Source organism: Zootoca vivipara, chromosome 2 (assembly GCF_963506605.1).
Source record: "Zootoca vivipara chromosome 2, rZooViv1.1, whole genome shotgun sequence".
Classification (NCBI taxonomy): Eukaryota; Metazoa; Chordata; class Lepidosauria; order Squamata; family Lacertidae; genus Zootoca; species Zootoca vivipara.
Window position 1 is genome coordinate 26,817,005 of NC_083277.1, and position 25,287 is coordinate 26,842,291.

At 43.2% G+C, this 25,287-nt stretch overlaps 1 protein-coding gene across 1 annotated transcript in view; it reads right to left on the bottom strand.

The window, feature by feature from the left end:
- Positions 1 to 5,667: 5,667 nt before the first annotated feature.
- The window catches only part of SUCLG2 (succinate-CoA ligase GDP-forming subunit beta), a 224,386-nt gene continuing 204,766 nt past the window's right edge, over positions 5,668 to 25,287 (bottom strand). The window contains exons 10-11 of the mRNA XM_035106696.2: positions 20,511 to 20,631; positions 5,668 to 7,021 (exon numbers count right to left, since the gene is read on the bottom strand). Of these exons, the coding sequence (XP_034962587.1) occupies positions 6,906 to 7,021; positions 20,511 to 20,631 (237 nt within the window). The 3' untranslated portion in view covers positions 5,668 to 6,905. The remainder of the gene's footprint in view (positions 7,022 to 20,510; positions 20,632 to 25,287) is intronic.

Here is a 25,287-nt window from a genome sequence, read left to right on the forward strand (position 1 = left end):
ATAACAAAATTGTTATGTGGAGCCACTGAGCGCTGCATCTCAAAGAAACCAACTGGCCACCTTTCCCCATCACAGACACCTTAGGGGAACAACACTGTAGAAATATAGCTGTTGGTTCACAAAAAGAGCAGACCCGTACAAGAGTGGCCCGGACAGAAGTTTAATGAAGACCTGGTACAGACCGTGGGCAATTGCATGAAGACTGACATCATCATCATCATCATCATCATCATCATCATCATCATCATCATCTATTATTTATACCCCGCCCATCTGGCTGGGTTTCCCCAGCCACTCTGGGTGGCTTCCAGCAGAATATTAAAATACAATGATTCATCAAATGTTAAGAGCTTCCCTAAACAGGGTTTGCCTTCAGATGTCTTCTAAAAGTCAGATAGTTGTTTATTTCCTTGACACCACTACTGAGAACCCCCCCCCCCCAGACCATCCAGATTGGATGGCCTAAGAATGACGTGGCCGAGGACCATCCAATGGCGCAGGGGCTATCCCGCCCCGTGCGCATGGGATGGTTTGCTCCTAGCCAGCAACATCATCTCCCCGGGAACAGGAAATGGCTTTGTAACCAGGTTTTTGTTTTTGTTTTTTTGTTTAAACCCGATGCGAAAGCAGTAGCTTGGGGAAACAATGGCTGTTTAATAGGTGCAAAAGTGCAAGAAAGAGTGTCGGGCAGAGGTTCCTTGTGATCCCACCCACTCATACTGCAAAAATCCAGCACAGCATTAACAGAGGCATCTTCCACCAAAGTTGCACTTTTACCGCGCATTCATGGGCTACTGGTCGGAGGTCCCACAGAACTAGTCATTGCAATAAATATTTGCAGAGGTCAGCTGCATCACCCCACTGTTAGGATTCATTCCCCGTCTGCAGTCATAGGGTTATTGTGTATCATATGACTGTATGTGTTTTCATTCCCACAGAGTGGAAGTGACGTAGACAGGATGTTTACGTGGGACTGTTGTTCCTTTGCTCTTTCTCTTTACTGTCATGTGATGCCAGAGAGAGGGAGCCATGATGTAGAGCTCCCAGTTTGTTTATATGTAAATAAAGCAGTTTAGCCTTATTTACTGACTTGTGTGTTGTTCATCACGTTTGTGAGAGCAATCGCATATTTGGCCTGTGGGACCAGTCTAACAGCTGGCCCCCGGGACGGCCGAATTATTGACACCCACCCTCTGCCCAACCTTTTCCCCATAATGATGTATCGTAACTCCTTGGTTTCTTTTTTAAAAAATGTTCTTATTTATTGTTGCTCGATTCCTAACAGAATTTGTTCCATGAAACCAGTCTGGTTTCTATTCCTTTTTCTTTTTACAAGAGATAATTTGTTACCAGTTTCAAGCAGCCTAATTTGTATGTCATAATAAACTCCAGAAGCTTCACTCTATTAGCTAGAGAGAGTAATACTGAAATATATTGCTTGAGAAAAAGGAGACCCAATGCTTCTTGGCTAGAATTTATCAGAGCAGATGCATCCCTTCTATTGGGCACAATTTGCTTCAATTATTCTTAATGCTTAACGGCAGAATAATTGGGACAAATATTGATGTATATTCTAATAAAAACACTTCCATCAAATGCTTTAATTGCTGGATCCCGTAACTACGGCATTTCGCTTTACCTATTGACATTTGACAAGACTGAAATATGAACCCATCACGTTCATATAAATCTCCAAGCTTGGTTTCGACAGGCATAAACACTTATGCCAACGGAAACACATCTCCAGCTGAAAATAGGCTGCAGGACTAGAGCCATAGCCCTTGGTGGGAGAACTGTAGCTCACTGGGACAGCTCCTGCTTAGCATGCAAAAGGACCAGCTTCAATCCCTGGCATCTCCAGGGAAAGACTGAGGGCCTGTTTGGATGTAACAGTCCTGAGTTCCTAAACCAGGTGTAGAAACTGAATGGGTCTCTTTATCCAGACCTTGGAATATCCCATAGGTCGCATCATTAACTGAACATCCTTAGCTTCCTCAGCTGTTTTGCCTGGCTAGCATGTGATCTTGAATTGTGATTATGGTGTGTGTGAGAGAGAGAGGCCTCTGAATTTTGGAATTTCACATTCATTACCTACCCCACTTTTGTCTCTAGTCATGCCCACCACCAGCAGGTGACTCCAAGAAGGTCCTCGAGCTGAAAGTGTTTCCTCAACCCTGCCCTAGAGGCTTGCTAGTTTAGGAAGCCAGAATGGATTGTCAAGCTCAGGGGTCAGCAAACTTTTTCATCAGGGGGCCGGTCCACTGTCCCTCAGACCTTGTGGGGGGCCGGACTATATTTTGAAAAATATATATGAATGAATTCCTATGCCCCACAAATAACCCAGAGATGCATTTTAAATAAAAGGACACATTCTACTCATGTAAAAACATGCTGATTCCCAGACCATCCGTGGGCAGGATTTAGAAAGCGATTGGGCCGCATCCGGCCCCCGGGCCTTAGTTTGGGAACCCCTGGTCAAGCTGATGTACTCCTCTTAATTCTATTGAAATACACACACACACACACACACACACACACACACACTGCTTCCTTGCAATGATAAGCTGAAAGGCCCACATGCACAGAACAGCTAAAGAAATTCGAACGTGCTCCGAGAAAAAGGCAGCAAAATGGAAGCCTTTTTCACAGGCGAAGGAATTGGACAGATTTCAGAAAAGCACTGGCCATGAGCATGTGATGTCCCTCCTTAAATACAGAGAGCTCCTTGTTTGCTCCCAGATTTTGCACAAACTTATGATTATCTTCCACGCCCCTGTCCCTAGCAGCTTGCAAGCTGAAATTTGACACAGGGTGACAAATGGAAGGGAGGGTAAACAGGGGAATGTGCATTCAGCTCAGGATGATGTGTTTCAGTAGGAAACGTATTCTGAAGCCTCAGCAGAAGACCTGAGATTTGAGAGGACACCTGGAAGGTTTTCAGGGAGCTTGTTCCAGGAATAAGGGGGAGCAAGGGAAAAAGAATGGAGCTAAGCAGCAGGAGACCCAAGCACTCTGCCTTCAAACTACCATGCTGAAGGATGCAAGACTGGCGCCAACATTGTACTCTTTCCAGCACCAGATTAAGGCATTTTCATTCGCTTTTCAGATTTGCTGTATCGTTTTAGCTTGATGAATAGCTTCCGGTCCTTACTTTTCAGACGTTGCTATATTTTGATTTTTGTTCATTAATATTGTGTTGGTGTTTTTATGTTTATGTACCCTGGCCATGTTTGGATTCTTGAAATATTACTGTATTTTGTAATTAAACTATAGGAGTTTACTATAGTAATCATTAAAATAATTTAAAATAATTTGAAAAAAGGTTGGTGTTGATGGAAGAGGTAAGAGGCGTTTGGGGGTGTCAGGAGCTGCCGGAGCTTGGATTGGGGCCCTTCATGTGTGGCTGCCCCATGTGGCGAGTCCTTGAACTGCATGCTGTAGCTGCTACCAAGGAAGCTTCGTCTCTTCAGAGCCAGGATTGTCCATCCGGTCAGAACAGGGAGACTTCCTGTTAAGCAACAAGGTTTTCCGAACCCCTGGTGTGCTCCTGTGTCCTTTGGCCCTGAATTCTGGCCGACTCCTTGATCGTGTATTGCCACAGGGAAACAGTGAAGAGTCTTAGAAGTATCCAAAATTGGCTGGTTTGGTTGTATTGGCCAACAACTCATTGTGTCCATTAAAACAGAAGATCTGTTGTCATCCTGGTTTCCTCCAGATGTTTTGGACCATAACTCCCATTAGCCTCAATCAGCATGACTGTGCTGGCTGCAACTGAAGGGAGTTATGCTCCAAAACATCTGGAGGGAACCAGGTTGGCCAAGGCTGTGATGGAAAGATCACATCTCTTTTTCCTGCTTGTGGAATTTGCAGGAGGAAGTCTGTCTTAACATGGAGCATCCGCCGAGCCTTGCTGTCCCAGAAGTGTTTACAGATGCTTTGTCACTGTCAGCCTTCCTCGCCATGACCTGCTTTTTTTCTGGAAGCGTCAGTTTACAAAATGTAAAGAGGTCTGCCTCAAACTCCCATCATGTCATCTCCCTCAACAGCAGCTCATTCGCAGAGTAACCTACTTCTGTCACCGACTGGCCCCATTAGTTTTCAGAACAAATTAGTCTTGATTTCAATAGGAATTTAGTGTCAGATTATCAGTCTACTTTCCGACACTGTTCCTCTACATCTGCCCTAGGGGGAAACGTTGGCTCCACTCCCTCCCTCCCTCCCTCCCCGTAAAATCTGGAGGAACAAACTGGCTATAGTCCAACAGAGTCAAGCGCGCTATTAATGGCAGGTACACTTTTTAGCTATGCAGGTAATGCATCCTGCAGCAGGGCATTGGTCCAGGACTAGAGAACCAGTTAAGGTAACAGGGCTGCTCTGCATTTGCAATTTTAAAGGGAATCCTTTAATGCTTGGCGGAAATGAAGAAGGATTGGAAGCTGCCTTATGCCGAGTCAGATCACATGTCAGGGTTGGAGTCAGGCATAGGTCAGCAACAAAAACAATAGATCACCTGCAGTTAAATCTTTATTTGAAGGAACCAGCCATAGCTCAGGCCTAGTGTTCTCAGCAATTCTTTCCAGGTCTTGCCCCGATGAAGCAGTTGCGAGGACTGAAGGTCGCCGCCTTCCCAGTGTCCCAGTGTGGTGTAGTGGTTAAGAGCGGTAGACTTGTAATCTGGTGAACCGGGTTCGCTTCCCCGCTCCTCCACATGCAGCTGCTTGGGTGACCTTGGGCTAGTCACACTTCTCTGAAGTCTCTCAGCCTCACTCACCTCACAGAGTGTTTGTTGTGGGGGAGGAAGGGAAAGGAGAATGTTAGCCACTTTGAGACTCCTTTGGGTAGTGATAAAGCGGGATATCAAATCCAAACTCCTCCTCCTTCCTTCCTCCTCCTTCCTTCCTTCCTTCCTTCCTTCCTTCCTTCCTTCCTTCCTTCCTTCCTTCCTTCCTTCCTTCCTTCCTTCCTTCCTTCCTCCCTCCCTCCTCCTCCTCCTCCTCCTCCTCCTCCTCCTCCTCCTCCTCCTCCTCCTCCTCCTCCTCCTCCTCCTCCTCCTCCTCCTCCTCCTCCTCCTCCTCCTCCTCCTCCTCCTCCTTCTTCTTCTTCTTCTTCTTCTTCTTCTTCTTCTTCTTCTTCTTCTTCTTCTTCTTCTTCTTCTTCTTCTTCTTCTTCTTCCACCTGGAGTCCTCCTCTCCAGGGTCCTTCCCATGCAGTCTCATGCTATGTCTGTGCATCTTGTTAGTATGGGCCCAACACAGCTTTGGAATTGGCAGTTTGCCTACTACTTCATGAGAATCTTGTACAAAATACCAAAACAAACCCACAGCATTAATTGGAACTAATGAGATATTAACAATGAAAAATTTATTAGATAATTTTCATTTAAATTAGTTTCAACAGTCTTTCCTGAATATTAAACAAAAAATTCAGCACATGAATTTCTGGTTTAAGTTAGTTAGACAATGTGGCGTTTCCTGATTGTAGAGCTTGTGTAAATTACCAGCATCGAAAACAAAGTAGATTTCAACAGTGAACATTCCAGTTTTGTTTTGTTTTTTTAAAAACAAATCTTTCCATTGTGAAATAAGCATAATGGTTATTGAAGCAGTTCAACAGCTTCTGCACCTTTTTTGCATACATACTTTCCACAAATCAAAGGCACGATAAAGCCAATGTTAAGTACTTAAAAGTCCAATTTATTGCAAAATGAAAATGAAGCACATGATTAATACCTTCTTTGCAATTAACAGAACTGGAAAGTTCTTATCTCAAGCCAGATTATGCCCTAATAATTCTCATTACGGTTTATATATTTTTTCACATTCTTTTTAATGACGGCAGGTTCCCTGACAGCTCATACTAGGCAGGTTTGACTAATCTCAGTGGGATAACAGTATAAATGTTTGAAGAAATGTCACCCCCACCCCACAAAAAGATCTTCAGCACGCTATGTCGATTCTCCAACAACAATGCACATTGATTAGGAAGGTCACAGTCAGTATTAAGTGGACACACAGTTATCAATATAACATGGCACTATGCTTTGCAGTCACCCTTCACTGCTTAAAAGTATTCACACGAGAAACTCATCCATTCACGGTATGATATATCAGTATGATTTCACACAGCTACATTTTTGAGTTTTCTTCTGATGTGAGGTATACAGTGGATTTCAAAGCACAAACATTCAATTTTAAGGCATGTGTGAAACAGGTACACATCTTCTAAGTGAAAAATCCAATTCCTGTTATTTTGGCTCAAATGACATAATATAAGCGTAACCATTTCTCTACCTTTTCCCTAATCAGAAAAGCTATTTTTTTTAAAAAATGGCCAAGATTCAGAAAGCTTACACCCTGAAGGCTACTGGGCATATCCCAATTTGGAGTCTTTTTTTTGTCTTTTAAAAATTCAATTGGCAAGTCTTATCACAAATGGCATTTGTGAAACTTTCAAAAGTGTCTTGCCATGATGGAAGGCTGCTATTTTTGAGAAACAAAATTCCCATTGTGTGCTTCCTTGGATCCTGGCCATGATGACCAATAAAGACCGAACCAATCTCTACTATCCCTCCAGGACATTAAAGATGTACCAAAATACCTTACAAAAATTACAAGTCACTAACAATGGCATATTATATGAGGAAGAAACCAGAGTGGAAATAGATAGTGGTTACTCATCATATGTGCTCACGGACCATTGTGAAATATCACTGAACAACAGGAGCTCTGTGTGAAGTTCCAAACTAATTTTTTTTACACACCAAAAAAACTCGTAATTTATTATGGATAGGTTAGGCTGACCAAATAGAGTTTTACTCCTGGCTGGTTAAAAGAATCCTAAATATACATTTGAGACAACCTGGGGAATGTTGTGTGTTATATAAAGTCCTTTGCTGGAAGTGTCTTCTATTTCTTCGTCACACTGGCCACTGCCTTCTTGGCAGCATCTTCAAGGTCACTTGCGGCGGTGATTGGGAGCCCACTTTCAGTCAGGATGCGCTTGGCTTCATGAACATTTGTCCCTGGTGGGAGAAAGAGGAGGGGAAAAGTTAACTTCCGGTTTTTGCCTTCTAGGTTTCGCAAGTCCAGAAGAAGGAGACCGAATGGAGATCCTATTTTACATCTAATGAACATTTTGATGTGAAATCACAACACACAGACACACAGACACACACACACACACACACACACACACACACACCTCAGCAGGTTTCCACTAGTATTCATGACTGCACAGATAATCTCAAAACACAAAGACAGGGTCTGTTAAGGCTTCAAGAGTCACAGAATACAACTTCAAGGACACTCTTCTGAAACTTGGAAAGTCCCTGCCAGTGTATACAATACTGAGTGAGGGGTAGAATAATAGAATCATAGAGTTGGAAGCGACCCGAAGAGTCATCTAGTCCTACCCCCTGCAATGCAGGAAACTCAGCTAAAGCATCCATGACAGATGGCCATCCAAGATCCGCTTAAAAGCCTTCAAGGAAGGAGAGTCCACAACCTCCTGAGGGAGACTATCAAACAGTTCATACTGCCAGAAAGTTTCTCCTGCTGTTTAGCTGGAATCTCCAATGGCCTGATTTGGTATAAGGTAGTTTTCTATGTTCTCGTAGAACCTTTTTGATTGGAGATGCCAAAGGTTGAACCTTGGACCTTTGGTATGCAAAGTATATGTTCTACTGCTGAGTAAAAGGTCCTCCTGGAAGCCTGCTGTATCTTCAGAACAGGCCAATAGGTGCTCAGCAGTAAATTGTTTAGGTTAGGGGCAGGGAACTTTTGACCCTTTAGACATTGCTAAGCTATTACTCCCATCAGCCCTAGCAAGCATGGTCAATGAGCAGAGATGTTGGGAGTTGTAGTCAACAACATATGGAGGGCTAAATTTTTCCCTACATCTGATTTAGATTAAGGTCGCTGCAATGCAATGCATGTTCCTTGGAAAAACGGAACACTCTTTTGAGCCTAAGGTTGCAATCCTGTGCACATTTACCTGGGAGTAAGCTTCATTTAGCAGACAGTGGGACTTAATTCTGAGTAAATATGCACAGGACGGAATAGTAAGAGCCACATTAGCTGATGCACACTTCATGTTCAGTCAACAGCAGCCCTGCATCCCCTTTGAAAAAGAAAATGCCATAAATTAAGAGAGACATTTCAGGGAAGTGTGCGTTACACTCTGTCAAGCTCCTATAAAAGGCACATGCATAACTAAATGAGAGTAGATTAATTAAAAGAGATGACTGATTGCTGCTCACATCCTGTAGCTCTTTGCTCATTAATGCTGAAAAAAAGATAGGCGCAGTTGAAATGTTCTGGCAGAGCGATCACACAAATCCCAGCTTTCCCAGAAGCCTCCTATGCGCTCTGGGCACCTCCTGACAATGATGGCACCTTTCACAGGGTAGGAGAAAGGGCAATGCACAAGACAAAAAGGTCTGTCAGAAATTGAGACAGGCGCTCCCCACCTCCAAGCTCTGGAGGCTTTAATAAGCACAGGCACTGAATGTCAATAAGGAAGATCAATACAAAAATGACAAGTGCCGTCTCAGAACCATCCTGCGAGTGGAGACCTCATTTGGGCCTTGGGTGAAATATCCACATGTATATGTTGGGACTAAAGCTAGAAAGAGGACAGTCACCTTTATGTTTCATTCCTGGAGCAGTAAAGCATTGCAATAAATCAACGGGAAGGCGATCAGTGTCTGGCAGTATAACGTGGAACAGATATATTTCCCCCATGTAAGTCAGGATGGCAGGAACATAGAAAGCTGTTTTAGGCAAGCCTATCGTCTGCATTGATTGGAAGAGGCTCTCCAGGGTTTTGGACTGGGGACATTCCCAGCCATTCCTGGAGATGCCAGAGGTAGAACCAGGGAATTGAACTTCTGAATGCTCTACCAGTGATCGACAGCTCTTCTAGTTAAGTAGGGCTGGCTGGTTAAGTCTTATGCAACAAGTGCAAAAAGTGTGGTCCATTTTTAAAAAAGCTTCAAAGCGGCTCAATAAATATGCACCAATGAAGTGTTATGCCCTACAGGAGCTTGTCTACTACTATGCATTTATATTAGAGATGGGGAATGTGATCTTCCAGAAGCTGATGGACCACAATTCCCATCATCCCTGCTGGATAGGGCTGGTGGGAGTTGGAGTCAAACTGTCAGCATGGTCAATGGTTAGAGATGATGTAGTACAGAATATCTGGGGGGGGGGTATCATGTTAGGGGAAGGCTGGTTGGCTTATTTTTATTCAGAGCGGATTCTCAAGAAGTTCAATTCTCTGTGAGACTTCAATTTCTACACTGGAACACAAAATAAGCAGAGGCTTATGCCCGTTTGTTAAGTAACTACATTTCAATTGGATGAAATGAGTTTCACATACCAGGAATATTAGTAGGTGGCTTAAATCACCATTAACCAGAGAGCTGCAGAATTATCTTAATTGTGGCGGATGGAAAAAATTCTTGCAAAATCTTTCCCTCAAATTGCATGTGAGTGAGAACATCGATCTTTAGGTTTAAGAGCCAATGGTTTCACAGTCCCAACAGCAGGTAAAATCTCTCCATCTCAATTGCAGGAAGGCCAGTTCAATAGCGTTTACTAAGCTTCGAACTGTAAGTAACAAAACCACCGAAGACCACTTACACTAGTCATTTACCACCCACTGTGATAGGTTTAGCCTGTTTCTTTGTTCAAAGTATCACCAAACTTGCAATACTTCTTGTTATAGTAATGTACTAAATGCACCTTTGCACTGAATATACCCATGAAAAGATTATCTTGATTCAACTCATTTACCTCTAATCAAAACTGCTTGATTGTGATGCAGGGAGGGAAACTGAAAAAGCAATGCCAGTAGGACAAAGCCACTTTTCCCTTAGAGTCAAAGTGGCGAATGTGGAGTCGGCATACTTTTTCCAAGAACAGGACGGAGCAGAGGAACTTCCTATCATACAGTAGTCATGGCTTGACTCTACCTGGCAAAAATTTGTCATCAGAGAACAAAACCGGGGTCCATCTGTATAATTCAGCTGATTTCACTGCTGTGCTCTTCTGTCTTGTTGAATGGTTAAGCCATTAAATGACCCGTGAATGACCCGTGGCCCTCCAGATTCTAACTCAACACATACCTCTTTGGCAAAGCATCATTTCCCTTCCTAGGGTCAGATAGGTCTAGAAGGCTATGCAATGTTTACACAGCATAGGAAGAAAGCATGGAGGTTACAAAATGCAGGCACACAAAGACCAAGGCTAATGCATTCTATCTAAAAGATATTGGGACAGTTAGTGCAGAATCTAAACCTATATCTATTTTTCTATCAAATATCACAATGTTTGCATCATTGTTGAACTCTTAACTGCCATCAGCCTCGGCCAGCATGACCAATGAGAAGAGATGATGGGCCAGTGCTGTCAACTGTCCCCCTTTTTTGCGGGAAATTCCCTTATTCAGCGCCCTTACTTTCATATCCGGGAGTTGACAGCCCCATAGGATTCCTTATCTTCAAATCCGGGGGTTGAGAGCTATGTGATGGGCACTGTTGTGCAAAAAGCAACTGGAAGACCACAGGTTCCCAATCACGATGTTTAAATAGTCTAGCACAATGTGCATAAGCCTGCCCTCTCCTTGAGGACGGCATGCTCCGCCCACCCTTTCTTCCTATGTGACTGCTTTTAGTTAACAGAAACTTCCCATGCTGCCCAAACTGAGAATTGTGGTTAATAATAACTATGGTTTGTTTAAAGAAGCCAGTTTTCATAAACAGCGTTTCAAAATGACATGTTTGAGACTAACCGGTTAGTGTTAACCGCAGTTTGTTACACCTGGTGGCAAGATAAACCATGGGCAAGGAAAGAGGAAAGCTTCTGAATTTCTCCTCTGGAGGAGAGGCTGAGAGGGAGTATGCAAGCCCAGAGGAGGCCATTTGGGACTGTGCATGAGCAGGGAATTATCCTTATGATTAATTGCTGCAAAACACTCAAGAGTTATTAATGGACTTATCTGACATTTAAAAGAGTGGGACAGCTCCAGCTTGAACAAAACTCTTGAATGTGTAGTGAGGCCCCGTGGAGTCTTAAAATGCAATCAGACGACTTCAGGCCAGCTCTAGTTAAAAGGGACTTCCAATGCAACATTTTAAAGGAAAAGTGAACTTTGGCACGCAGTGCCAGCAATCTGGAGAGGTATACATAAAAACCTTACGGTAAGTTTTACTTTGATTATGCACCAAGTGTGCTGAAAAACACAGGAATAAGGTCACAGAAACTTCTTCCAAGGAAGAGCTTATCTGGGCCGCTTTTTGTTGATAATTGGCAATCTCTGAAAAACTATCACTTGGCAGTGCTCGGAGCTTCCTTCTGCCCTGTTTTCTTTCTGCACACATAATGTAGTCCCAATGCAGCTTCCAAAAGACAAACACAGTTTTGACCTTAACTCCCTCTTCCTTTGCCACTAGAATGTAATTAATGTCATCTCAATATTTAACAATTTGTGCTGCTTCAGCCCTTTTAATCGGAGATAATCCTAAATGAGAGCAGAAGGATGTTAGTCATTCTGGGGACTACTGCTTATGCTCATGAATATGCCAGGACGTTTCCACAGAATGTGAAGATAAATTATAATCAGGTCACATCAGGACGAGAATAGGGAATTTTTAAACGGGATAAGAGGCTGAACCAATTTAAGCTTCCAAATTGCATCAAGATCATTTTAATTTGTGTGTGTGTGTGCCAAATTCTTTTTATACTTTCATAGAGGGGTTTTAAGATTTTATTTTCCTGCTCTTGATATCCCCTTTGCCAACTTTTGTATCAACGATACAGAATCCCTAAAATGGCAGTCACCCTAAAATGGTAAAGAAAGAATAAGAATTTGTAAAGATAGTTTTTTTTGTTGTATTTGCATTGTTTTTGTGTGTAGAGGTATTTTTTTGTTTGTTATATTATATGGTGCTGGAGGAGACTCTTGAGAGTCCCATGGACTGCAAGAAGATCAAACCTATCCATTCTTAAGGAAATCAGCCCTGAGTGCTCACTGGAAGGACAGATCCTGAAGTTGAGGCTCCAATACTTTGGCCACCTCATGAGAAGAGAAGAATCCTTGGAAAAGACCCTGATGTTGGGAAAGATTGAGGCCACAAGGAGAAGGGGACGACAGAGGACAAGATGGTTGGACAGTGTTCTCAAAGCTACCAACATGAGTCTGACCAAACTGCGGGAGGCAGTGGAAGACAGGAGTGCCTGGTGTGTTATGGTCCTTGGGGTCACGAAGAGTCGGGCACGATGAAACGACTAAACAACAACAACAACAACAACAACAACAACAAGTGCTTAGAAATTCAACAAAAAAATTGGGGGGGGGGGGGGAGAGAAACAATACAGAATCCCTCCTGCAGTATATTGACTTTCAGTGTCTTCAGTTCACATAAAATCTTAGGTGAACTTTTCATTCACCAGGTAAAGTGGTTTATTTGCGCAAAGGAGCCATGAACGAGTAGCTTTTAGGTCTCCGGTACACTAATTTCTCTAACTTCTCATGTATGAGTAGTACTCAGAACACTGAAAATCGCAGAGGCCATTGCAGCTGAGAATTATTAAACTCCCCTGCTCCTTTTAGGGAATGAACGATATGCTCTGAGAGAAAAAGATTCCGCAAATACATTCAACGTATTGTGTGAAATGTCCTCCCGCATTCCACCAAGATATTGAAGCACGTTTTGAAATGAAATTGTTGAAAAACCTGGAGTATCACAGATCAGAGTTGGAAAGCGGCTCAAAAGCCAAATTGTCCAACCCCCTATCAAAGCAGGAAATACAGCTTCCCCGACAGGTGACCACCCAGCCTCTGCCAATAAACCTCTAAGAGCCTATCACCTTCTGAGGCAACTTGTTCCGTTGCTAAATAGCTTTCCCCATCAGTTTCCCCTAATGCTTAGTCAAAATCTCCCTTCTTCTAAATTGAACCCATCCTTTTAAGGTTCTGATAGCACTGGGTTTGTCTCATGACATGTGGCGGTGTTGTGCTAAAATAGTGGTCAGCACACTCCACCTTGAGCAATTATTTGCTGATGCTAAGCAGGCCTCAAAACTGAGGTGCATGGCTGCAGATGGTTGCTGGAGCTGTCTTCAGGGAAATGTCACTGAGAGATCACTCTGAGGTTATCACTCTGGTGTATTACAGGCTTGGCACTTTTGAAACATCGAGCCGGGACATCTAAAGCCGTACTGCTCCCTCTTTACTTGTCAGCCTTCCCTAAACCAAATTCCTTGTTCATTTTGCCACATCAAAATGCTTAAGGGAATGTTAATGAGATCGTCCTAAAAGAAAGCTAATTATACTAGCAGCTTTCTTCTAATGACACCCCTTAGCTGTTAACCATAAAGGATTATTTCTGCTACACAGATGAGATATTTCTAAAACATGTGGGAGAGCAATATGAGCAGGGCAAGAGACACCCGGGCTTGTATCCAACTAAATCATTGCATGAGCGAAACAGCATTGTGCAATGGAAAACCACCTGCACCCACCCCAAATCTGCTCCGAGATTTTACTTAACCTTTTTTCCATAGCAGATTTGAGTGCGGGACAGGGTGCCTGCAGGAGAAATAAAGGGAGGGGAGTTCTGTTTTGTTATCCAACTACTTAGTTGGCTAAATGGCAGTTGTGACCCAGGCATGCAAGTATATCTCAAAAGTTGCCAAGGGACAGCAAACTCATGTCCAAATGGCTCAGTCGATACAGCATGAGACTCTTAATCACAGAGTCAGGGGTTTGTGCCCCACACTGGGCGAAAGATTCCTGCATTGCAGGGGGTTGGACTAGATGACCCTCATGGCCCCTTCCAACTCTACAATTCTATGATTCCTTTGCCCTTCGTTCTTTGGAACAGGATTATACATGTCTTTCCCAATGGGGAATCTGGTTGGCCACTGTGAGAACAGAGTGCTGAACTAGCAGGGCTCTTTAGTATGTCTTGTTCTAGCTGTATGCGGAAATCATTTGCAAAATGCACAGTGACTTCAATAGTGGTCTCCTAGTGCAGGCGAAACTCTTGGAAGTTCTGCATCTACAGAGCAGGCAAGGAGGCCAATATGGATAGTATCTCAATAGAAGCAGAAGGGATATTTACTGGAGCTGAAATTCATGACGACACAAAACTGGCAGGGTAAGTAGGTGCAGTAGTAGTTAAAGTATTAGAACTTGGGCCACAAGGCTTCTTCAGAAAACATTTAGATTTCCATAAAGCCATTCAAAAATGAGTGAAAAGGGAAAGTAGTAAAGATTCTCACTAATGGCAAGGAATAATCAGCAGTTTGTTTTATCCGAACCATTATTATTATTTTTAAAAAATATCCTCTCTGGTGTTTTGGTTTTCATTTTTTTTTTAAACTCAAAAGTTACATGCAGCTCTACAAAGGACGGTAAACAGAATTGATGTGAGTAAAAGTTTCCATGCAAAAATAATAATAATAAAAAATAGACAAAGTCGGGTGTTCTCATGACGAATATAAACGGGTATGAGTAGTTCATACGGTATCAGTCGCACAAAGCAAACACTTGAATTAAACTGTCTTGTGGAAAAGAAAGGAAACAGGCAAATGATGTACAGGCAATAGATATACTATGAGCAAAATTAACTATGCACAGCACGGTGAGGTTTATTTAAAATCAGAGGAGACATTTCAAGGATGTCAATAAACAGAAACGTAAGCTAAAAGCGTTCCATGACCTAAAACGGGTGGAAGCAACCAATTGTTTGCGCCCCCTTTCCTGCCACAAAGCACGGGAATTTGATAAACCTTGCTTATTTTGAGAAATGAATGAGAATATCACCAGAAAGCGCAGCAAATACTGAAATATTTAAAACCTAGAAAGCTCAAGAAATAGGCTTTTTCGGGGGGGGGAGCTTCCCCCTCTAAACTAAACCAGCATTAACCTCCTGCCACTGGATGGTGTTAGAGAACTGTAAACAGGTTTCCAACGCAAAGCTATCAAAATAATCTGCACTTCGCTTGCACGAAAGCAAGTTTGAAAGAGAAAAGGCATGGGATTGGAAGAGAGATTTATACTGCCTTACTCCAGTCACACCAGATAATAGGGAAGATTTTAGCTCTTGCAAAATGATGAACCATTTTATTAAATACACTGAGGAGCTGGGCACCAAACAAATTTGGGCCACTGATGGCCTGAAAAATATACATCTGTTTCCCCACATTATTTATTTATTATTTTTATTTATTAATTTTACTTTTAGAAGGCACAGTAGTGTTACTTTTAGATGCATACTTGCATCTGAAGATGAACAATATGGCAAGTTTCAGATAAGTGTCCTGAATTATAAGTACAGGTAGGTAGCCGTGTTGGTCTGAGTCGAAGCAAAATAAAAAAATTCCTTCAGTAGCACCTTAAAGACCAACTAAGTTTATATTTTGGTATGAGCTTACGTGTGCATGCACACTTCTTCAGATACACACTTCTTCAGGTATCTGAAGAAGTGTGCATGCACACGTAAGCTCATACCAAAATATAAACTTAGTTGGTCTTTAAGGTGCTACTGAAGGAATTTTACTGAATTATAAGAATAGGTTGCCAAACATTTATTGCAGATCCATGGAGAGATAAAAGAAAGAAAGAAAATAAAAACATGTCAAATTTTCATGCAAGATGCTGCACAGGGTAAAACAGTTATACAAAAAGAGGGGGAGAAGCACAAGATCGGCAGTGCAGATCCATATACACTTAGGTTCCGCTATGCAAACCTAATTCGTTCCTGAGAAATGGTTCGTAGGGCAAGCATTTGCATAGCGAGTCGAGCATTTCCATTATTTCCTATGGGGAAAATTCTAATGCGTTCCCAACCAAGGAAGTTTAATTCCCAAATGATTTTAAAAAGCCCAGCAAAACCATAAACAGCAGCATTATTATAAGGAGAGACCACACTCACATTCCTGCTCAGAGAATTGTTCAGGATGCTGAAGAATTGCTTCCTGATTTGTATGAATGCAGGTCCCATCGTTTAGACCAGGGGTGGTCAACCTTTTTTGTACCTACTGCCCACTAATGCATCTTTCTTGATGGTAAAATTTCCTGACCGCCCACCAGTGCTTGTGCCGGCTTGTGCCGTAGAACCCCCTACCGCCCACCTAGAACCCTGCAACGCCCAATAGTGGGAGATAGGGACCAGGTTAACAACCCCTGGTTTAGACATTTGTACAAATCCTTAAGTTCTTAACTCGAGGTACTATTTCTGGGTTAGTGGAGTCTGTAACCCGAAGTGTCTGAAACCCGAGGTACCACTGTACTGTTTTGAGCACTGTGGCATTGGGAAGTAGTCAAGAGTCTTACATAGGCATTCACACAATTAGTATCGTATACGGAAGTGGGCATGCATTGTTTAGCTCCGCCCCCTCCACTGCATCCGCATTACATAGCCCTGCGGTGGGAATCCCATTCAGTGCCTAGAGACAGGCAGCCAAGTCACGTACCGTATTTTTCCGTGTATACCACGCCCCCATGTATAACACGAGCCCTATTTTGGGGGACTCAAACTGAAGAAAATGGGGAGAGATTGCTCAGAGCTGTTCAGCTTTTTTTTTTTTGGCGAAGGATTGACCAGAGTTGTTCAGCTTTTTGGGGGGAGGGGGGGTTGGACCAGATTTGTTGAGCTTTTTTTGGGGGGGGGGGTATTGCCGAAAATTGCTCGCCCGTCTGAGCAGCGCTGCCACCCATTCTCCACAAAAAACTGCCTATCAGCTGTTCCTTCCCCGCCAAAAATCAGAAAACGCCACCAGCCCTATTACCGTGGCAAAAGCTAATAGACGCCAGACCTTGTCGTAGTCACCAAAGACACCACAGACCAACCAATCCCACATCAACCAAGTATAAGACAAATTGCTAAACGTGATTTTTTTTTGGGGGGGGGAACCTTGTCCAAATAACAGAAAATAACGGTATCCATAGTAGTGACCACAGGAGGAATGACTGCTGGGAGGAGTGTAGAGAGAAGAAACGCCATGGCGCGTCTGCAGCAGCACAACCAGATGCCTTCATCTGCCCCAGCTGCAACAAAACATGTCTCTCCTGTATCGGTCTCTACAGCCACAGCAGGCACTGCAACCTTCCAATGGTTTGACTTCACACTCCTCCACTGACAGACAGATGCCCATAACAAAAAACATAGCCCTGCTACCCTCCGTGTACTGGGAGGGGAAGTGTCTGCAGCAGGGCTCTGGCTGTACTTGTGGTGGATCCCCAAGGGATTCAGGAAACCTCCCTCTCAAGATCCTAAATTGTGCAAGGAACCTCTGTAAGCACAACAGGCTCCCCACCTCACATGTTTGTCTTTGCAAGGCGGGGAAAGTGGCAGGGCTAGGCAGGGGCGTGCGATGGGGCTTGATCCTCATTACGCCTCGTGGTGTGCGCTGCACACCTGAACAGGGCTAAAGAGCTGCTTGCCTAGCAATTACTCCTGGGATTCGCCATCTCTATATCCGGCTGCCATGAAGCCACATACAAATCTATGCCTTACTTGATGCAGTGGGACAGTTAGTAATGTCCCTCGGCTTGTTTTCACTAGAGCTCCCCTACTCGTACGCCACGCTCCATCTTTTGTAGCATGTATCCGAGTCCAAAAGGTATACCTTCACCGTTAAGCATTATTACTCAAAAAGGTGCCTCTTAAATCAGGCTTCCTCAACCTCGGCCCTCCAGATGTTTTGAGACTACAATTCCCATCACCCCTGACCACTGGTCCTGCTAGCTAGGGATCATGGGAGTTGTAGGCCAAAAACATCTGGAGGGCCGAGGTTGAGGAAGCCTGTCTTAAATCAATAACAAAATTTTGATGTGGAACAGCAGGGAAACGCGGTCAAAGGCATTTTCACCATGCTTGATTCAACCATTTATTCTGGAGCTGAACATCTGTGTTTGTCGGATGTCGAATTTTAACTGCCTTGTAGTGTGTTCTGTGGGAATCTGGTATCTACGTACTGTAATAGGTGGATGTTCATCTTCTGCATATGTTACACCAATGCATGATGTAAGTGAGGCAGAAATGGAGGTGGGATGACAATGATCCTGGTGTGCCATATGCACTGAGTTTATGTGAATTGGTCCCTAATCATCATCATCATTTATTATTTACACCCCGCCCATCTGGCTGGGTTTCCCCAGCCACTCTGGGTGGCTTCCAACAAAACATTAAAATACAATAACCCCTTCCTCTGCACCTATAGTTATGTCTGTCAAAAATCCCAATAACTAAAGAGATTGTGGTTTGTTTATTCATTCAGTGGTGTGTTGAAGAGATGGGAGCCCTGATGTCTCCCTCGCTATGTTGAGTTTCCTATTCATTTAATCCAAGGGAACAGGTGTGTCCCTGCATAAAAGTACACCTGCAATCAGAACTACTCCTCCCACTAAAACGAATGAAGATATATGAATTTTGTGTGTTGTGTGTGTGTACACAAGTATGGAACCCCAGCCTGGAGACCAGACTTACAGAAAGCTGGTAACAGTGGGTTGTATCCAGTGCCAGTCCTACTCAGGGTGGACCCACCAAAGTTAATGGATATGGCTAACTTAGGCTCATTAATTTCAATGGGTCTACTCTGTGTAGAACTTAAGTCAGATACAACCGAGAGCAGGCACCCCCAAACTGCGGCCCTCCAGATGATCCCTAGCCAACAGGACCAGTGGTCGGGGAAGATGGGAATTGTAGTCCAAAACATCTGGAGGGCTGAAGTTTGGGGATGCCTGACCCAGAGCGTCTTGACTGAGGAAAAATCCTGTATCATTTTGCAATTGTGTCTACTTTGTGTGAGCAGTGCCTCTCTGGCTTTAATCCTGCACTTTTAACTATTTGCTATAAAAACCCTGTTAACAAAAAATTGCTAACAAGGAGCTGCTCTTTCCCAGCACAAATGACTACTTCAAGTTAAAATGCAAAATACACGGTTCTTCCAGGCACCCTGGCTCCTAAAAAAAGAAAGAAATGGCTTTTCTGCTGGAAAATTCATATTCTCTCTCTCTCTCTCTCTCTCTCTGCAAGAAAATACATTTAATTATAAAGTTACCATTTTCAAACAGGAGAATAATCCTTTCTTTATCCACTGGTAAAACAGCTGGTAATTATTATATAGCTGGGAACAAAGATTTGTCCATAAAATCCAGCTAAATCAAGACAGATCTGACTGATTAAAACTTTACTCATCCAGACATTTGTAATACATTGCATGTGGGCAAATAGTCTTTAAAGTCCAGGGCACAAATCTGTAAAGATTTATGGGAATAATCATGAACCTCCAGTTAGGGGGAAATGTGCCTAATGGAAAACGCAAAACATACTAGGTCCCTCTTCACCATCTTATGAAGCTGTATTTTATTGTATCTGTGGACTCCAGTCTCCCCATAAAAAAATAAGGAATTAATAATTTTAATTAATTTTAATCTCATTCCAAGCGGTGGGAAGTTCAAAGAAGAGCAGATAATACGATTAAGGGTCCGTGATGGAGGATCAGCTACAAGGGAAGATTAAAGAAACTAGATCTACATGCATCTCAGCCAATGATTACGAAACTTGAGGGTGGATGTTTTGTGTCACACGATTTTGGCCTACAAGTATAGTGCTGTTAAAATGCAGATTGTAACAAAACTCTGCTTCCAGTGATCCAAAAACCCCAAAATAAAAATGAAATATAGAAGGAGTAAAACATCGGAGATCTTTAAATGTGGGACATCTTTGCTCAATGAAAGGGATGTTCTGGAAGACACCGAGGACCTTTTTCACAAGTTGTAGCGATGGCCACCAAGATGGCTTTAAAAGAAGATTAGTCAAATGAATGAAGGATAAGGTTATCAATGGCTAAAAGGCTATGATGGCTGCGCTCCACCTCTACTGTCAGAGGTGCTGTTAGCCAGAGGACAGAGCCCTGAATGCCATTTGCTGGGAATCACAAGTGGGGGAGAGGGCTGCTGCACTCTGGTCCTGCTTGTGGGCTTTCCATAGGCATCTGGTTGGCCACTGTGAGAACAGGATGCTGGACTAGACAGGGTTTTTGTCTGATGCAACAGGACTCCTCTTAAATTTCTCACCCACATCTGCTCTAGGATGCACTCTACAGGACGAACACAAAATTGAACAGGTTATGTACTGTTCTCTCTCTCTCTCTCTCTCTCTCTCTCTCTCTCTCTCTGTGTGTGTGTGTGTGTGTGTGTGTGTGTGTGTGTCTTTTCTTCTGAATCAAACTGAGACCCTGAGGTTTCTGAATGTTGCTCCTTTCTGAACCACTGAATTAGAGTCAGAACTGAATGTGTGGTATAATACTAATAATAATAATAATAATAATAATAATAATAATAATAATAATAATAATAATACCCAGCCCATCTGGCTGGGTTTCCCCAGCCACTCTGGGTGGCTTCCAACAGAACATTAAAATACAATAATCTATAAAATAATAATAATAAAAAGGTCAACGGATGCAAAGGAATGTTATAGATTTCAAACTTACCTTCAAGTCTGACCACTAGAGGCACTTTCAGTTCAAGCTCTCGGCAGGCTTTGGTGATGCCGTTGGCTATAATGGCACAGTTGACAATCCCACCAAAAATATTGACCAGAATTGCTTCAACCTGGGGGAAGAAAAAGAAACATACTGTCAAATTTGTTAAAACATGTGCCTTTTAAAATGGAGGCATAAGGCAGTAGCAGTAGATGCAGCTACTACTAGAAGTGGATGGATATGACCTGAGCCAGTGGAAGCCTGTGAGATTCAACATATAGTCTGCTGGAAAAGTTAATGTAGATTCCTCAATATTATGCAGTAATGGGTGAACTCCCCACAGTCTGAATTGGATTGGCTTAGACAGAAGTTCGATTGCTTTCTCAAAAGTCAGAAGCTTATTTTTTGAGCCAATTTAGACTTCAGAAGTTGTCCTCACCCTTTGTCCTATTTGCCACCAAACTGGCCTTGGGAAAAACTACAGTTCTCAAAAGCTACTTTTGCTTTTGGAGAAAAAAGATAGATCACTTCCTCTTCTCTTCTCTTTCCCTATTGCAGGGATGGGGAACCTATGTCCCTCCAGATGTTGCTGGACTACAAATTCCATTATCCCTGACCACTGGCCATTTTGGCTGGGACTGATGGGATTTGGAGTCCAACATTACTGCAGGGGACATAGGTTAGCCACTCCTGCTTGAAGGAATGTAAACAGAACACAGCTCTATAAAAAAATTCCTTCAGTAGCACCTTAAAGACCAACTAAGTTTATATTTTGGTATGAGCTTTCGTGTGCATGCACACTTCTTCAGATACACTAGAAACAGAAGTGTCAGACCCTATATATATACAGAGGGTGGTGGGGGTGGGTGGGAATGGGAGATGGGCTGATGGGAGTGGTAAACCTGTAGATGGGTGTTAATGGCTGCTGATGGCTGCAATTAGTCCTGGGCTGAGGTGCTAAAGAAAGCTTGATCATGCATAATGAGATAAGAATCCGATATCTCTATTCATCCCAGGTGCTTCCATGGTTTTAAGCTTGGTAATGATTTCCAATTCAGCAACTTCCCTTTCCAGTCTGTTCCTGAAATTTCTCTGTAATAAAACAGCTGCTTTGAGATCTTGTATAGAATGTCCTGGGAGATTGAAGTGTTCTCCTACTGGTTTTTCAGTCTTATGGTTCCTGATGTCAGATTTATGTCCATTTATCCTTTGGCGTAGGGTTTGGCCTGTTTGTCCAATATAGAGAGCTGAAGGGCACCGTTGGCATTTGATGGCATACACAATGTTAGAAGATGAGCAATTAAATAGTCCTGAGATGGTATGTTGGATGTTGTTGGGGCCAGTAATGATGTTGTCCGGGTGTATGTGGCAGCAAAGTTGGCATCTGGGTTTATTGCAGGCTCTGGTACCAGTGTCCATGTTAAGTCTGGTGGTTGTATTATTGTGGGTGAGGAGTTGTTTAAGATTGGGTGGCTGTCTGTAGGCAATGAAAGGTCTTCCTCCCAGAGCTTGAGAAAGGGAGCTGTCATTGTCCAGGAGAGGCTGTAGATCTCTGATGATGCGTTGTACTGTTTTAACTTGGGAGCTGTATGTGATGACTAGTGGTGTTCTGTTATTTTCTTTTTTGGGTCTGTCTTGCAGCAGGTTCTCCCTAGGTATCAGTCTGGCTCTGTTGATCTGTTGTTTAACTTCATCAGGTGGATATTTTAGTTCTAAAAAGGTTTGCTGTAGATCTCTTAGGTGAGATTCTCTGTCTGTAGAGTTGGAACAGATACGGTTGTAACGTAGGGCCTGGCTGTATACGATGGATTGTTTGGTATGTTTGGGATGGTAGCTAGAAGCATGTAGATATGTTTGTCGGTCAGTTGGTTTTCTGTATAAGGTGGTGTCTATACGTCCATCCTGTATTTTTATAGTAGTGTCCAAAAAATGTATTTCTTGCATAGATTGGTTCATTGTTAGGTTGATGGTGGGGTGAAAGTCATTGAATGTCTGGTGGAAGGTTTCCAGGGTCTGTTGTCCATGTGTCCAGATAATAAAAATATCGTCAATGTATCGTAGGTACAAGAGAGGTTTGAGTGGGTAGGAGTCTAGGAAACGATGTTCTAAATCTGCCATGAAGATGTTGGCATACTGTGGGGCCATGCGGGTGCCCATGGCTGTGCCGCTGATCTGGAGGAACAGGTCATCACCAAATTTGAAGTGGTTGTGGGTAAGGACAAAGTGGCAGAGTTTGGTAGCAAAGTCCGCTGTGGTTTTATCTGAAATGGTGTTCCTTATGGCTTGTAAACCATCATTGTGTGGGATGTTGGTGTATAGAGATTCCACATCCATAGTGGCTAGTATAGTATTGTTAGGAAGATTGTTCAAAGATTGTATTTTCCTCAGAAAATCTGTGGTGTCACGTACGTAGCTGGGAGCACTGATAGCATATGGTTTCAGAACAGAGTCCATATAGCCGGAAACACCCACTGTAATGGTGCTCTGTTACACTGTTACAGCTCTGTTACACTGCATAGGGGAAGGCAGCGATTACTTTCCAGGTCCTATTGAGAGGCAAGCTTTAACAAGCACCTGACTTTTTTTTTCTGAGTGTGGCTTGTAAGAACTGGTCTGGCATCTCTAACTGGAAGGGAAGTGGGGAGGGCTATTGAGAGTTGGGCAGGCAAGCCAGGAATTCTTTTTTGCGAAAATGCAAAACTTTCCCAAAGGTTTTGCCATCTACTGCTTATTGTGATTGCTTTGTGGAATGAGATTGCGCAAGTGTCATGGACAACTGCTGGATAATGTATGCCACGATTAGTGAGCAGCAGCGATGTCCCCTGCAATGGCTCTATTTTGTAAACTCCCCCCCCCTTTAAAAATGCTTATTCTTCTTCAATTCTTTTGAGGTGTTAACACTATAATTTTAATGCGGAAGATCACGTCCAGTTGTTAGACGGGGGATTCAGGAAGATAAGCTTTCAAAACAAATACCCACAGTTATATGAACTTTTTGCTTGTTAATCATATTAATATAATGATGTTAATAATATTATTATTGAATAGAAGTCATCTACGCTGCCTGCTCCATGCACATTGAGTCAGGTTTCAGAGATGTGGTTATGCCAATCCAAGAAAGCTATCCTTTCTCACTCTATAATGTGCGACAAAATATACCATGATAGCCAGAAAATGGGAAATTGCAATGGTATTCTGCAAAGTGTAACATGTGACCAGGGCATGCTCTGAGTGCTTCTGATGAAAGGGCCATCAACAGACAAGCTAGTTCCTACTCCTTAAAAGCGACAGGAAAATGTCCACAAAGGAACTCAACAGCAGGAGAGCTCTTGCTATTTATGGGATACCTCTCCAACATTGCATGGGGCTTATCAACAATTCAGGCCAGAAATTCCACATCAGCCATTCATGAAGGCACAGCATGTTTCTTAAAAATAAACTTTGCTTTTGGTTGGCCTGGCTCATACTTTTTAAACCTTGTGATCTGTAACAGCTCCAGGTGTGGACACTGATATGACTAAATAAACATGTGAGATCTGGGTAGCTGATAAGCAATGTTTGTGGCAAAAAGATTTAAAAAAACCCAGTACAGTGGGACCTCGGTTTTCGAACATGATCTGTTCCGGAAGATCGATCCGACTTCTGAAACGTTCGAAAACTGAAAACTGAAAGCGGAAGCCTCAATACAATAGGGAAACTCAAAACGGAAGCCGTGTAGCATTAGGCTTCCGAAAATTGTTCGAAAACCAGAGCAGGCAGTTCTGGGTTTTCGGCGTTTGGGAGCTGAAACATACGGTAACAGAGGCGTTTGACAACTGAGGTTCCACTTTACATTACTTGAATGTACCAGACTTTTTCTTCTCTTTAGTCAATTGCCTGAATAATCTGAACCACAGTATTTAGCAAGTGGATTTTTGCTGAAATCACTGGGGCATATTCCATATTCAAAACAGAGGAGGCTCAGAGAGGTAAAGTACTTGTTCTGACATGATAAACAGGGCAAGAAAATCCTTTACAACCAACAAGGAGAGGTAAGTAATAGGGAGTTCATCACAACAGATTAATAGTTAAGTCCCACCGGGAAATGGGCTGTCCATCAACTCGGAGGAATCAAAATTTCTGGCATGTAACTTACAATCAAATTGCCCTATGGAAATTCCCTTCCCATTTGACTTCAGGTCATTATTTTACTTGGACACATGCGCATAAAAACTTTCCTTGCAACCTATCTGCACATCTCTATGGAACCTGCCTTAATTAACTCCACACATTCAATTTTACAGCAAAGTTTATGTGCACCTGGGAACTATGTAGATCAAGTGAGTTCAGCATGGCACCACAAGTTCCTTGCTGTGACATAAGTCAGTGTTTCTCAACCTTTTTTGGGCCAAGGCACACCTGTTCCATGAAAAAAAATCACGCGGCACACCACCATTAAAAGACGGGGCAAATCCTGGGGGTTGGGAATGGGTGGGGGACTGAGGAATAGGGAAGGTGGGGAGACAGGGGGGAAAGGAAGTAGGTCGACCCACTGGCACCCCCCCCCAAAAAAAATGAGACTGAGAGAGGTCATTCCCACAACATTTACCTGCTTTGCCAGCCCTGGATGAGGTTGGTGTACTTGCTGAGAGAGCCCTCAAGCACTGCCTCCATAGTCCTGCCTGCCGCCAGCCCCCCGCTCCCTCCTGGGCTGGCCGCGGCTGAGTTGGGGCTGCTGCTGCTGCTGCCACCACCGCCGCCTCCCTCCGGCCTCCCCGCTGGTGTAGCCGCCTCCGCCGCTGCTCCT